We start from the raw sequence: 12,510 nt of genomic DNA, 5'->3' as shown, positions 1-12,510 counted from the left end.
GACATTTGTCTCGCAGCATCCAGGAGGCTCCTACAAAGTGATAACAACCTCAACAGGAGGCATTTGAAGTGGGCACAGTCAATCACCCCATGACAGATGTAATAGGCTGGTCCCCCTCCAAAAGTTTGGCGCACTGTCCAGAATCACCCAAGGGGGCACATGCCAGCAACTGCCTCTGCGGAGAAGGGCCCCGGCAAATGGAGTCAGCTGGGATGGCCCAAGAAAAGCTGGTCTTGGGCCCCATCTGCCGATGTGGCCAGGGTCTCAGCTCTGGCCGAGAGGCCCTGCTGTGCTCCACAGTGGACCCCACTTCTCACCTCTCTTGTGCCGGTTCTTGGTGCCCGCTGCCTCAGTGAACCCTTTGCCTCAGGGAACCGCCGCAGTGGGGCACCCAACCAAGCGTCAGGTGTGGCTATGGCAGTCGATGGTTGGGCCTCACTGATTCAGTCCTAGCCTTGCATCAGGGACTCTGATTCCTGCTTCGGGCATCAGCAGGGGCTGACATTACTCTGTCATCAGCAGCGCTGACCTTTCAGGACAGGAATTACTCCACTGGCACCGGCATAGGCCCAGGGGACATCAGGCCAAGATCCAAAAGAAGAGAAGAGCTTCCAGCTAGTCCTCCATATTGGCCACTGCACCCCCCCTTATTAATCTTTTTAATTGTCGTGTTCATGAAAAAAGGCCTCCATTTGGGCTAGATCCTGATCCTCCTCCTTATGGTCTTCTTCTTGCCCTGAAGAGGCATACTGTATCCATTTTTTTCTTGGATACAGAAGTGGAACTGGTGAAAACTACATCAACTGTAGAGGCATCATTGATGATAAAGGGAGCTGTCAGATTCATAAGATCCTAGTGAGAACATTACATTTGATGATAACACCACTATTGTTATTGGCAGAGGATAAAGAAGTCAGCTTTGTAGGTTGATCCCTTGTTGATAGGAATGAAGAGGCTTATGGTGACAAAGCCATCTTCATTGGCATTGTTGGTGTGCAAACTGACAAGCTTTTTGACAATATAATTTTCAACTTTTTCTATTGATCATCACAAACTAATGTGGGTACGTTTTTTTTAAAGAGTCTCTCATTTTCTCTTTTTCCTTAGCTAAAAGTTCTGACTAAAATTCTGAGCCTTAGCAGTTGGGCCTGGTGATCCCTTGGCCACTGTGGAATTGTTCACGTTTGATATCTCTTAGGCGGGTGCCAACTTCAATTTCCTTTTCTAGACATCAGGTGTTGCTCCTTCAATTTTCTCCCTTAGGATTGCTGCTGCTGGTCACCTCCCTCTGTCCTTCGGTGCTTTTGCTGAGAAGGTTGTACAAATGTCACATTTCTCTGGCTTATTCCCTGGATAAAGACAGTGAAGGTATTTAGTGTTTGGTCATCCATGTAGATCTTCCTTTTCTCATGTGAACCACGTACATTAAACAGGGATTTATTTTCAGAAACCTTGGCCATTCTCAGCTTCAGTTGAAAAGAATGTGTTGCCTCAGCGAAAAAAAAGAAAATCAAAGATGAATCACTGGTCTCACACAGTAGTTATAGGAAAGGATCCTAGTTATACATTTCAAACGCCTGTGCAAAATCTCAGAAAATATTGAAGTCTAGAGGTTGTAGAAAATCTGGCAGATGAAACACAATGAGATTAACTGTTTGTAGTCTGTGGCTGCTTCAATGTTATTGAGTGTAATTATCCACTGCTACCTTAACACTGATTACCCAGGGTTTCATGCCTGATAATGGGGAATTGTTGAAGCAGGCGATTCTATGAAAGATCCAGTGCTGGAGAAATATATATCATCATAGTACATGGTGGAATACCCATTAGACCACAGATGGATAAGGTGGGTAAAGAGTTAGTCTAAATAGCATTTCTTGGACATCTCTGAATGCTTCAAGCCTTTCCTGGGCACCAACTCATAACAATAAAAATGTGTCTCCCTCTAGTAGTGTGGTGAGCTTACCGCTCTGGTTTTCTTGTGTCACCTGGACCTCTGTTCTGCGTGCCTTAGTGAATAGGTGTTGAGGGGAAATGTTAAGTAAGGATGCTTTTCTAGAATGGGCTGTGCAATCATTGACTCATACGCATGGTAGTAGTAGTAGTAGCAGTAGCCCGCTTCTATGAGTTGCTTGGGGGAAATTTCTGTCCCTGAATACATTTTTTACTCTCTCTACAGCATCAATACTAATTTCCCAGGAATCCGAATACATCAAGTGCTTCACTCAGATTTTGGAAGATCTAACCTGTTTCTGGGAGGATGAGAAGGAAAGCACAGCAGCAGAGCAGTTACCATACAGCTTCTACTACCAGGAGGAGTGAGTACCCTGCCTACATATATGTGTCAGGGGAGCAAAGGTTGTCCATCAGGGGTAGACACAAGAGTGTTCCATACAAATAAACTCATTCCTCTGGAGGCCCACCCCTACAGCTGTGCATGTTCACCAATGACACAGATATATTAGTGCCATATATCACAATAATATAAAATAGGCTTATTAGTTACTTGCATAGTGTCTCAAAGTCCAACAATGCTCTAAGCACCAACTGCCTTATACTAAGTAGGACTCACTTGGGATTCACTTGACTTTTTAGACAAGGTTCAAGAAGGCACAATTTCTGCAGGGTGGGGAAGATGGGAATGCAGTGGGACACACAATGTCTAGAAACTCATGGGGTAATGAATAAGTAGAGGAATCTGTTCATTGGTTGCCTCTGGGCTTATTGGTGTTCACAGGGGAAAAGATGAGAAGGCCTGCATCCTGAGCATCCAGCAAACGGCAGCAAAGACCATGTACTACATCTGCTCCTTTCCCATGGAGGATGTGACTCTTTTCACCACCTTAAGCCTGAAAATCAAATCTGTCCACGGGGAATCCATACTGAGGCAGAGGAGCCTCTTGGTGGACCAAGTCGGTAAGAATGGGGAAAATAAAGTGTGGGTAGAGAAGGGCGGCATAGCGCCTAAAGTTTGGGCACTAAATATATAGAAACTTCCCCTTTTGTAAAGGAAACCTGCCTTTGCATTAAGTGTTAAGCCTTGTAGTAAAATACCCAAAAATATCAATCAAAGGTATTTAAATCTTACATTGCACATGAGTAGAGGCCAGGCCCTGCTGCCAACTGCATGCTGTGCATGGCCAAAGGATGTCTTCAGTTGGGAGGTTGGCTAGGGGGGGGGAAATAGGGGCAGCACCTAGCGCCACAATGTTCACGGCATAGAGTGAAGTAGACTGTTGTACAGTGGAGTGCAGGAGCATACAGGGTAGAATGGTGTACAGTGACAGAGTGTTGTAGAGTGCACTTTTATAGAGTAGAGTGTTGTAGAGTAGAGTGGCGTACATTGGAGTGCGGTACAGTGGCATAGAGTGTGCTAAACTGTTGTACAGTGGAGTCGAGCGGAGTGGAGTACATTGTAGTGGCGTAGCATAGAGTGAAGTAAAGTATTATAGAATGGAGTGCTGTGTCATAGAGTTGGAGTGGTGTGCTGGGTCGTAGGAGTGAGAAACTAGCATAAAGTGGAGTACAGTGGAGTGGCATAGAGTGAAGCACAGTGTTGTACAGTAGAGTGAGGTAGAGTAGACTAGAGCGTGATAGAGTGTGGTACAGTGGAGTGGGATAGAGTGTTGTAGAGTCTACTGGCATGCAGTGTCGCTGAGTGGAGCGGCGAACAGTGGAGTGGCATACAGTGCAGTCGTTAAGATTGGAGTGTGGTAGAGTGGAGTCCAGTGGAATAGTGTACTGTAGTGTGGTGCTCACTGGAGTGGCGTAGAATGGGGTACCATATAGCGGAGATGCGTAGAGTGGAACAGCGTAGAGGGAAGTAGTGTAGAGTGGAGTAGCATACAACAGAATAGCATAAAGTGGATTGCTATGCTGTCCTGATATGTGTTGGGCTATTAACCATCATCTTTCAGAATACACGGCCTTTTTAACAATGTTCAATCTATTCTGGAGAATTATTTTCGCAACACCACAAGTAGAGACTTGTTGTATTGTGCATACCAGTGACTGGTATCCAAGACTGTTTAGACATTTCCTATTCGCAAAAGACACATTTCTTGAATGCATATCAGATTTAAACATTTTTATTTCTTCTAATAGAATTTTCCTTTTAGTCTTCTGATTCATACCCCTGAAAGTCAATGCCAGTATTCTTAATTTACCCATACTTGATGCCATTACTAATCTGTCTATGCAAGAACTTCATCTGAACACACTTGGGCGGTCATTCCTACTTTGGCGGGCGGCAGTCGCCGCCCACCTGGCGGGAACCGCCAGAAGACCGTACCGCGGTCAAAAGACGCGGCGGTCATTCTGTCTTTCCCGCTGGGCTGGCGGGCGACCGCCAAAAGGCCGCCCGCCCGCCCAGCGGGAAAGCACCAGCAACGAGGAAGCCGGCTCCGAATGGAGCCGGCTTAGTTGCTGGTGTGCGACGGGTGCAGTTGCACCCGTCGCGATTTTCAGTGTCTGCCAAGCAGACACTGAAAATCAATGTGGGGCCCTGTTAGGGGGCCCCTGCAGTGCCCATGCCAATATGCCCCCAGGGGCCCCACGACACCCGTTCCCGCCAGCCAGGTTCTGGCGGTGAAAACCGCCAGAACCAGGCTGGCGGGAAGGGGGTCGGAATCCCCATGGCGGCACTGCTTGCAGCGCCGCCGTGGAGGATTCACAGGGGCAGCGGGAAGCCGGCGGGAAACCGCCGGCTTCCCTTTTCTGACCGCGGCTTTACCGCCGCGGTCAGAATAGCCCCAGAAGCACCGCCAGCCTGTTGGCGGTGCTTCCTCCGTCCCCTACCCTGGCGGTCTCGGACCGCCAGGGTAGGAATGACCCCCTTGATGTCCTTGGAATATGTATTGCTATATATTTTTTTTTTTAGTTCCATTTTTTAGTGAATTAGATTCCCTTATAATCTGCACATCCATGCCTCCGCCATCCAATCCCATAACCTTACCCTCTAGTGCAAATCTTCCCACTCTCCTCTCATAGGAGCCCCACCCATCTGGTCCTTATCACCCCCAATAGAGGAGCCATCCACTATTAGGGGAATCAACCCTGCCACACTTCTCTGCGGGAAGCCTTGCACCCTCTCTGAGAATATTAGCCATCACCCCACCCAAACAGAAATTTATAAATTAAACACATTTTGTTTCATTACAGAGTATCTAATAGCTCCTTTTTCTTGTTATCTGAAATAAAAATGTACACCCAAGGGTCTTTTTTTCACTTTATGACGGACTGGCCCTAACAAAAATCCTGGCAGATGTTATCCTGGGATGGCTTTATCAGACTCCGCATGTATCATCTTTCCACAATAATGTGGCAAAAGCGGGCTTTATAAAAAATTGCGCATGTGTGGGAACAACAGACCAGTCATGATCAGACAAAGGGGTCTCTTCTGAGGAGATCCTGTTCCATGTTCCATCTTACTTGTTACTGGGAAATTAATATTCTTTTTGTGCATGATGCCATTGCGCACAGAAAACCTCAGAAAAGGTAATTTTACAGAAAAAAGTCTGCCAGTGTTTGCCATTGTGCATAGAAAAGCTTAGCAAATGATAAAGGGCCTCATTTTGACTTTGGCTGTCCGACCATTGGACCGCCAAAGCCGAGCAGATGAGGCCGCCGTCATCCCGGAGGCCTCACCCTCCATCGTATTATGATGTTTCCACTGGCCTGATCTGTGAAATCATCATATTTTAACGTTCCCGCCGGTCAACCCGGCGGAAACAGTGCAGCTGCATTGGCCTCCGCTCCCTTAGGGAGCCAAGGCCAATGCCATCACAAACCAGCACCCTCGGAATGTGCACTGTCTGCATAGCATACAGTGCGCATTCCGAGGGTTCTGGCAGGGGGGCCCCTGCACTGCCCACAACATGTTCGTGGGCAGTGCAGGGGCTCCGCTGTGGCCTCCAGCACTGCCTTTCTGCCAGTCTTTCCATGGCGCTAAAACTGCCATGGCAAGGCTGGTGGAAAGTGAAGCTGTGATCAGCACAGCGGTGCTGCCATGGGCACCCTGTGGCTCACCATGACTTTGACTGCCGCTGCCCCATTGGGATCCATGATCCCGGTGGTGGCGGTCACCTCCTGGAGGCCTAAAGTATCTAAAACGGATTTTACATTTTCCAGCTTAGCTGGGGTCGATTAGAGTGAAAATGATCTCACTACTCAGTGAAAACTGACTTGCAGTGTGATAAAATTGCTCAAAATAAGGTAAACCAAGAAACTTTGCAACTTTGGTGAAGGGAAAAAATCAGTTGATTCACAAAACTTTGTACACCGTTAGTTCAAAGTGTGCCATTTCCGGGGTGCTTCTGGAAGCTGAGTGATGTGTATTAGAAGGTGCTTCATTACTAGGGAATGGAATGTATGGTCCCATGCCCAGCTCTTCCTGTGCTGCTGCATCCCTCTTGCTCCTGTCTTCTTGCTTTTACCCTGTTTTTTGAGTGCCTTCTCCTTGCTTTCCCCTGTTTTTGGGTGCTCCCTCCTTATTATTCCCTAGTTTTCACTGCTTTCTACCCCATTTTGTGTGCCTTCTTCTTGCTTTTCCCTCGTTTTCACTGCATTCTCCTTGCTTTTCCCTTGTTTTCACACTTTCTCCAGGACCTGCAAATGCCTAGATACTCTGACCGATGATTAGCCACGCTTTACAAATCCTGATTGATTTAGTGAATTGTGCTCAGGGAGAGGTCCATGCCTGTGTGATTACCTGTAGTGAAAGACAGAAATGTGATATGCACTGACCTCCTGGTCAGCGTCTGCTGCCTTCCCTAGCTCCTCTGGCTGCTGCTGCCTCTGCCTTTTGCCTGGGACGAACTGAGAGCCTCCTGACTCTCAGTTTGAGGCCCTCCTCCACCCTCAGGCTCGTGCCTGCGCCTCATCCCTGGTGGCCTAGTGGCCATCACAAGTAAGTATTTTCTCTCTGTCGCTCTTTCACTCTTGCTTTTCTGCCTTTTCTCACTCATTTTTCCTTTTCTTTTCCATCTCTCCTCCTTTCCTCTGCCCTCTTTCACTCTTGCTTGTTCTGCCTTTTTTCATTTGTTTTGCTTTTCTTTTCCATCATTTTCCTTTTCTTTTTTATCTCTCCTCCTTTACTCTGCCCTCTTTCACTCTTGCTTTTTCTGCCTTTTTTCACTAATTTTTCCTTTTCTTTTCTATCTCCCCTCCTTTCCTCTGTCCCCTTTCTGCGCCACTCCGGCCCCTGCGGCCCCACCCCCCCTTCCCCTGTGTAGCACCTTTCCTGCCCTCCCGCCTCCCAGCTGACTGCGCCCGACCCCCTCCTCTTCTTAACGACGGTTGCGTGCAGCAGCCACGTCGCTGGGGTGCCGAAGGACCGCGGCGAGTTCCAGGAACCCTGGATCTCTGTTACACCACTGCCTGGCCTGCCTCCGTTATGACGCAAAGACCCCCCTCTGCCTCAACACCAGACATCTCAGCAACTGCTGCATCATCTCCCCCAAAGACACCCATGGACCTTTCACCTGCAGGGACTGCAACTTCAGCACCAGCCTCAACAAGCTGAAGGTACTCTCCATACACAGAGATACCAACAACCTCAACAACTGCCTGCTCCTGAACATACGCTCCCTCCAGAAACACACCACTGAACTCTGGAATTTGATCGACTCCGCCCGACCAGACATCGCCTTCCTTACCCAGACCTGGACCAACCCCACCTCAGGACCAGAGATCGCCATTCCCAATGGATACAGTATCCTAAGGAGGGACTAGCCCTCCCGCCTGGGCGGGGGGCTCGCCATCGTACACAAGTCCTCATTACAACTCCTCCATCTGCGGAACCCTGTTGTACAGGCCACCTGGCCCCCTGCACAGCTTTCATAGAAGGTGCTGTAGACAGCGCAACCCCCCAGGCCCAGGGGTCAGATGACTACCTCCTCCTTGGCGACCTGAATTTCCACCTCGAGGACTGCGTCGAGCAAAACACCACCGCTCTACTCAACAAGCTCACCACCCTCGGCCTCAGACAGCTGGTCTCCACACTCACATACATCACAGGACACACACTGGACCCCATCTTCACCTCAAGCAACCGGATCACCATTGAGACCATCTCCACCCCAGACCGGACCGACCACTTCACAATCACTGAACCCAGCAGCCGCACCCGCACCCCTAGGACATCCCAAAGGAAATGGAACAAAATCACCAACGAGCAACTCACCTCATCTCTCGCCAAATCCCTCCCTCCGATGACGCCAACACAGCAGCCTGCAATCTCAATGCATTGATCACTGAATAAGCCTACACTCTAGCCCCCTCCCGCTGACATTAGCCAAACGCGTACCTAAGAAAGCCCGTTGGTTCACCACCGAACTCCGATAATCAAAGCGTACCCACAGACGTTTACAGAAAAAATGGAGGAACAGCCAAACCAGCGAAGACCTTGCCTCCTTCAGAGCCGCAACTGCCACCCACCACCGAAAAATCAATAACGCATGGAAGGACGCACTATGGGAGTGCATCAACTCCTCCACACACAACTCTAAGGAACTCTTCACAGTCATCAATGAGTTCACAGATCACCCCTCCGAAGCAACCAGCATACCCCCATCACAGGACCTCTGCGACAAACTCGCCACCTTTTTCCACCGCAAGATCCAGGACATCTATGATAGCTTCCTCCTGAAAAATCGTGGCACCGGATCCTGTGACCGACCCACCCCCCCAGAGCCCACCCAGACCATCCACATCTGGTCCACGCTCACCACAGAGGAAACAGTCAGCATCATGAACAGTGCCCACTCCGGAGCACCCACGGACCCCTGCCCACACCACATATACATTAGAGCCAGCGCATCCATCCCCGACCTCCGAAACACAATGAACTGCTACATCAACACTGGCACCTTCCCTGAGGGCTGGAAACCCACTGAAATATGCCTTCTCCTGAAGAAACCTTTGGCCGACCCATCAGAACTGAAGAATTTACAGCCCATCTTGGCGCTACCCTACCCTGTCAAAGTACTGGCGAAAGCAATCAACGTGCAACTACGGAATTTAATCGAGGCCAACGACTCCCTGGACAGCTCCCAGTGTGGCTGCTGCAGCAACCACAGCACGGAGACAGCCCTCCTGGCAGCCACTGATGACATCTGATTACTCCAAGACCGCGGCACACCACAGCGCTCATACTCCTTGACCTCTCAGCAGCCTTTGACATGGTCTCTACACCACTCTACGCACCAGACTCCACAACATAGGAATCCGCGGAAGAGCCCTGGAATGGATCCACTCCTTCCTCTCCGGGAGGACGAGGAGGGTCAGACTCCCTCCCTACGCATCCAGACCCGTAGTAGTCAACTGAGGAGTCCCCCAAGGATCCGCACTGAGTCCCACACTGTTCAATGTATACATGGCCCCTTTCGCAGCCATCGTCAGAAGCCACAGTATGAACATTGTGTCATATGTCAATGACACACAACTCATCATTACCCTCACCGAAGACCCAGACACGGCCAAAAGGAACTTCCACTCAGGAATGGAAGCCGTCTCCACCTGGATGAGAGAAAGCTGCCTCAAGCTCAACTCTGACAAGACTGAGCTCATCATTTTTAGAAACACCACCTCAGCTTGGGACGACTCCTGGTGGCCCATATCCCTCAGCACCCCCCCTGCACCAACTGACAACGCCCATAACCTAGGCATCATTCTTGACTCCTCCCTATCCATGACCCGCCAGGTAAATTCAGTTGCATCTTTCTGCTGGCACACACTCCGCAAACTTCGGAAGATCTTCAGATGGATCCCAGCAGACTGTTGCAGGACAGTCATCCACGCCTTAGTTACAAGCAAGCTCGACTACGGCAACGCCCTCTACGCCGGCACGTCGACTAGAAACATCAAAAAACTACAACTCATCCAGAACACCGCCGCCAGACTCATCCTGGACCTTCCACGCTGAGAACACATCTCCCAATACCTGAGGACCCTTCACTGGCTCCCGGTCGAGAAACAAATCACCTTCAAGCTACTCACCCACACCTACAAGGACATACACAACGCAGGACCAGCCTACCTGAATCACCACGTCTCCTTCCACACCCCTGCCAGATTCCTCCGCTCTGCCCAGATGGCACTGGCCACCATCCCTCACATTCGTAAAACCACAGCTGGAGGACAAACCTTCACCTACATCGCAGCAAAGAGTTGGAAGAACCTCCCCCTACACCTCAGACAAAGCCCATTGCTCACCATCTTCAGGAAGAACCAGAAAAACGTGGCTCTTCGGATGAGGCCCCTCCCCCCCCAGCGCCTTGAGACCCTCACGGGTGAGTAGCCACGCTTTACAAATACTGATTGATTGACTGATATGAGATGGGATGAGCATGGAAGACATGTTGCTGCTAGTGCAATGTGTGTTACAGAAACTGTATAAGAACTTGGTGTACCACCTGAATATCACTGTCAGAATATGGTCTAACATAAATATTATGCCCTAAATGTAATTTACAAACATATTGCCACATTGGAATTAATAACAGAAAATCTACATTGAATGAAACAATATTTTTGTAAATGATAAATAGTACATATATTTTATGTCACACAACATTTTTGTAGAGTATATTCTGGCACACAACCAGAATCAATTTGTACCTGTATATAATTCTTAAAGAAGTCTAACTGTATCTGGTAACACGGAAAACTGTAGTGCTAAATTGACTTTTCTTTTTTACAGACTAACCCTTTGATAGGCAATAATAGTTATTCTTTGTGTAATGATTGTGTTAAACTGTATCTGGTTCAACCTTTACACCACCACCCATATGTTAGATTTTGAGTGCTCGACAAACCTGAGAGTTAGCCAGGAAACATATAGGATGCTTACTATTGGTTCTGTGTTCTAAAGCGCCCAATAGCACACGAGGGAGGAATTGTTGCTTCTCTTCTACAAATGAAAAATATGAGATTAAACAAAAATTAATAACTATAATAGGTATGTCACATCGATCCAGACTAGGTATTATACCCCATGTCTCCTCAAATCAATTAAAATATCCCTATGGTCCTGCACTTAGTTTCAGGTCCTGCTTGTCTCCTCATACAGAGCCAGTTTGGGGTAATTGCTCCTCTGGCTTTTAACTCAGATTCTGGTTATTATTACTACTCTTCTTTTTCCCCAGATCAGGTGTCTCCAACTGGTCGATCCCGAGCTTACAGTAGCTCACAGATAGCTTCAGTAAAGATCGCAGCCTGTAATTCATTTTTAAATAAGCAGAGGGCAGCTGGAAAAATTCTTCCCATTTAAACAAATAGCTGCATTTTTCTGTTCTAAATATGGCACCGTGTCCGCGGTTTGTAACTGTGACACTTTGAAATAGGATAAAATTTAAATTATGAGTTTTATGGAATCCATATAAATATAAAATTAACTCTTCAGTTTAATTTTCCCCCTATTTTAAAGTGTCACATTTACACACAGCAGACATCTTGCTCCCAGTGGCTGGTAGACACAGTGTCATGTTTATGACTTAAAAATACAGTAATTTCTAAAGTGAAACATTTTAAATGCAGGAAAATGTTGCATATATGAACATTTTTGCAGAACATTTTTTTGCCCTTCACATTTCTCCCATTTAAAGAAATGGTTGTATGTTTGTGATGTATATGTAACAGTGCCACATATGGTGAAAGATATGTCCTTTGCCACAAGTAAATACAACACTGGCTCTCATTCACTCATACACATATATCCCATTTATACACACACATGTTCATACATGCCCATAGATCACACTCTCACTGACAGACATGGCAACTTTAACATTGTGCCCCTAGTCAAAGTATTTTTTTCAAACTATAGATTTCAGGCTCTATGGACATTAGGATTACAGTCAATAAAGGTAGGTATGGGGTTATTTGGTAACACTGCACAAGTGGCTGGACCTTCAGTAGCTCACAATGATTTTCACTGATCGGAAGTAGCTCTCACTACAGAAAAGGTTGGAGGCCCCTGCCTCAGATGGACTAAGTAGATATTTATTCCAATCCAAGGTCTTACATAATCTCAGAGTAAATGCTCTTTGAGTCTTCACTAGGATTTAGACAGAATTAGTGGCCATCCGTGTCTCACATAGATTATTTTCCTTTCCACCTCCAGTAATTTTAGATGCTCCATCTAATGTGTCCGTGCAGATAAATTGGACGAGGCAGCTGGTGATCCGGTGGCACCCACCTGACTTCAAACATTTGCAGGACAGCATCATGTACGAAGTAAACATCTCAACCTCAGATGTCCAGAAGGTAAGAAAAACACAAATCCCTGGGGGAGCCATAGGGACACAGGCTGGCCCATGGGGCTGACACAACAGCAGAGAGTCAACCCCGGCTCAAGTTCCAGTTCAGGTTTATTTTGAATTTTGGACATCGTACGAGGTCCCCACAACATAATACAGACAATTAATGCAATTCAAAACAAATTCTTAAAAACCTTAAAGTATTTATACATTTTAAAACAGTTCGTTTAATTTACTGGAAAAAGAACAGTTG

At 47.5% G+C, this 12,510-nt stretch overlaps 1 protein-coding gene across 1 annotated transcript in view; it reads left to right on the top strand.

Moving 5' to 3' along the window:
- The window catches only part of EPOR (erythropoietin receptor), an 87,253-nt gene that overhangs the window by 30,597 nt on the left and 44,146 nt on the right, over positions 1-12,510 (top strand). The window contains exons 2-4 of the mRNA XM_069231878.1: positions 2,180-2,318; positions 2,738-2,916; positions 12,122-12,264. Of these exons, the coding sequence (XP_069087979.1) occupies positions 2,180-2,318; positions 2,738-2,916; positions 12,122-12,264 (461 nt within the window). The remainder of the gene's footprint in view (positions 1-2,179; positions 2,319-2,737; positions 2,917-12,121; positions 12,265-12,510) is intronic.

The sequence above is a fragment of the Pleurodeles waltl genome, chromosome 4_2 (assembly GCF_031143425.1).
Source record: "Pleurodeles waltl isolate 20211129_DDA chromosome 4_2, aPleWal1.hap1.20221129, whole genome shotgun sequence".
NCBI classification, from domain to species: domain Eukaryota; kingdom Metazoa; phylum Chordata; class Amphibia; order Caudata; family Salamandridae; genus Pleurodeles; species Pleurodeles waltl.
Note: the sequence above shows the minus strand (reverse complement) of the source record. Positions and strands in the feature narration are given on the sequence as shown.